Source organism: Fusarium oxysporum, chromosome 3, assembly GCF_000149955.1.
Source record: "Fusarium oxysporum f. sp. lycopersici 4287 chromosome 3, whole genome shotgun sequence".
In the NCBI taxonomy this organism is placed as follows: domain Eukaryota; kingdom Fungi; phylum Ascomycota; class Sordariomycetes; order Hypocreales; family Nectriaceae; genus Fusarium; species Fusarium oxysporum.
The window spans coordinates 701,018-703,072 of NC_030988.1; the positions used below are offsets into that span (position 1 = coordinate 701,018).

A 2,055-nucleotide genomic window follows, 5' to 3' on the forward strand; every position below is an offset into this window, starting at 1 on the left:
AATCCAGCCGTGGCAGATGGTGCCGACGAACATCCGGTGCAGTCACATTGCTCCAAACACCATCTCCCAAGCTATCAAATGCTAAACGGGAAAAATGAAATTCGGTCTTGGCAAATCTTGGCCTCAGACTTTATGCTTTTTTGCAGTAGCGAATGTATCAGGACCGAACCCCCAAATAGGCTGCCCAATGCCCCTTAGGCTCTGAGTCACCTGCTTATTGTGTCAATCATTGTGCATGTGCAATAGCAGCCAGCAAAGGGAAACTCACGTCATCTACGGTAAGAGTCTTAGCGTTTCGATAGATTACGTAGATCACACAGCGTCCTATGATCTGTCCTCGGGTATGAGTTAAGAATTAACAAAATAGGATAGCAAGGCTACTTGCCGTCTCAAGACGCTCTTTGAGCGCACGCCGAATCTCGTTGTATATGCCTTCCGAGATTCGCTTAACACCGCCGCGCCGTGCCAGGCGTCTGTGTTTCACAGCGTCAGTATTGATGCTCATAAATGTCACACGAATTCAGGTGAGAAAGGATTCACGAACCGGATAGCGGGTTTAGCTAAAAGATTTTGTTAGCAGTGATTATTCGTAAAGAATGAATATATGACGAACTGATTCCGTAAATTGAGTCTCGGAGAACTTTTCTATGGGATTCCTAGTTTAGCCCCTGTTTCATTCGTCTGTTTCAACTAAGGGATCGATTTTACCGGTGTCTACGACGGCCTTGCAAGAGTGTATTTCCAGGAGCACATCGGTTACCATGTGTTTTGTTATGATACGGAATAACATTCCCTCCCGTGTAGGTAGGTAACATGCCCCGAGGGCCGCCATGCGATGGGATTGTCGGCATCTTGAAGCTCGAGGCAGGATTGCGAGTAAGTTGAGCAAGATATGGATCTCGACACTTAGGGAGGACTTTGATGTAAAGAATAAAAACAGAAGAAATAGGAGACGATGTCAGAGACAAACGAAAGTGAATGTTGTATAGCCTGCACCAGCTTTTAAGGCGCAAAGTGGGTTGCAGGGATTGCGACCTTCGTTTTTTATTGGGTCGGAGGGCCTCTATCATCCTTGACAGACTACGTGATTGCGACAAATAATCACCGACAATCACTGGTAGTAGATGGAACAACACGTCATATGGGAAATCTGCCTGTCAAATGAGGGGCCTAAATGAAGATGAGCTGCGTTTTATGGGAAGGTATTTCTAATAGGATGTATTGGTTCTTGCCAAACCAGGCGGCGTGCAATACGCATGACAGTGACATCAAGTCATATACGTCACTGGTCTGAACTATTTACAACAACGCTGTTGGACTTTCAGAGGATCCAGTACTTCTTCCAGAGCCTCCTGAGATTCACCGTCCGTTCGAGCCACACCTGCTAGGTCGTCTCAACTTCCCCAGAAGGTTAGATCCGTGCCCATCAGGCGGTACCTTCACATTAGGCACCCGTTCCTGACTTTACTCATCGTCGACACGAAGACGGGAGGCCGCCGAGCCAATAAATGGGCGTCAACCAGATTGCTTAACAACAGGTCCCCGATATGCGGCGGACGCGAGCATTGCTGTGCGCATCGGTCCTGAACATCACTCCAAGACAGATGGACATTTGTGGTAGACTACAGTATTGCAGTCCTCTCTCAGGCATACCTGTTCGATCTGTCGATATCTTCTTGAAAATATTTGTTACGGTTCCTGTATATCATCTCAATATTTAGCTGATAACGTATGTAGTGTCCTCATAATTTCCCAGACTTACAGAGAGGCAAGGTGAGTCTCGGGGTTTAATGGGGTTAGGATAGGGCGACTGAATCATCATCCTCATGTAATTGCAGTGCTAGGCAGGCCGAGAATGGCCAATTTGCTGGGTAGTTATATCAAAGTAGGGTTTCAGTACAATATACCTCTCTGATAGCGACAGGTTGGCTGCTGCAAATGGCGTAAGAACTCTGTCCGCATTATCGAATATCTTGTAGCCTTTATCCTGAAACTCTCCGACAAAGTTCAACAAATATTCTTCGTTCACTTGGACAATTTTATCATCACCCCATG

The 2,055-nt window shown here is 46.4% G+C and overlaps 1 protein-coding gene across 1 annotated transcript; it reads right to left on the reverse strand.

Moving 5' to 3' along the window:
- Positions 1-355: 355 nt before the first annotated feature.
- On the reverse strand, positions 356-851 carry FOXG_20923 (uncharacterized protein; the record flags this gene model as incomplete). The annotated part of the gene is made up of 4 exons (XM_018401249.1): positions 356-473; positions 545-560; positions 614-645; positions 709-851. The coding sequence occupies 4 exons, from the start codon at positions 849-851 to the stop codon at positions 356-358; spliced, it is 309 nt and encodes a 102-aa protein (XP_018251831.1).
- Between the last annotated feature and the right edge of the window lie 1,204 nt (positions 852-2,055).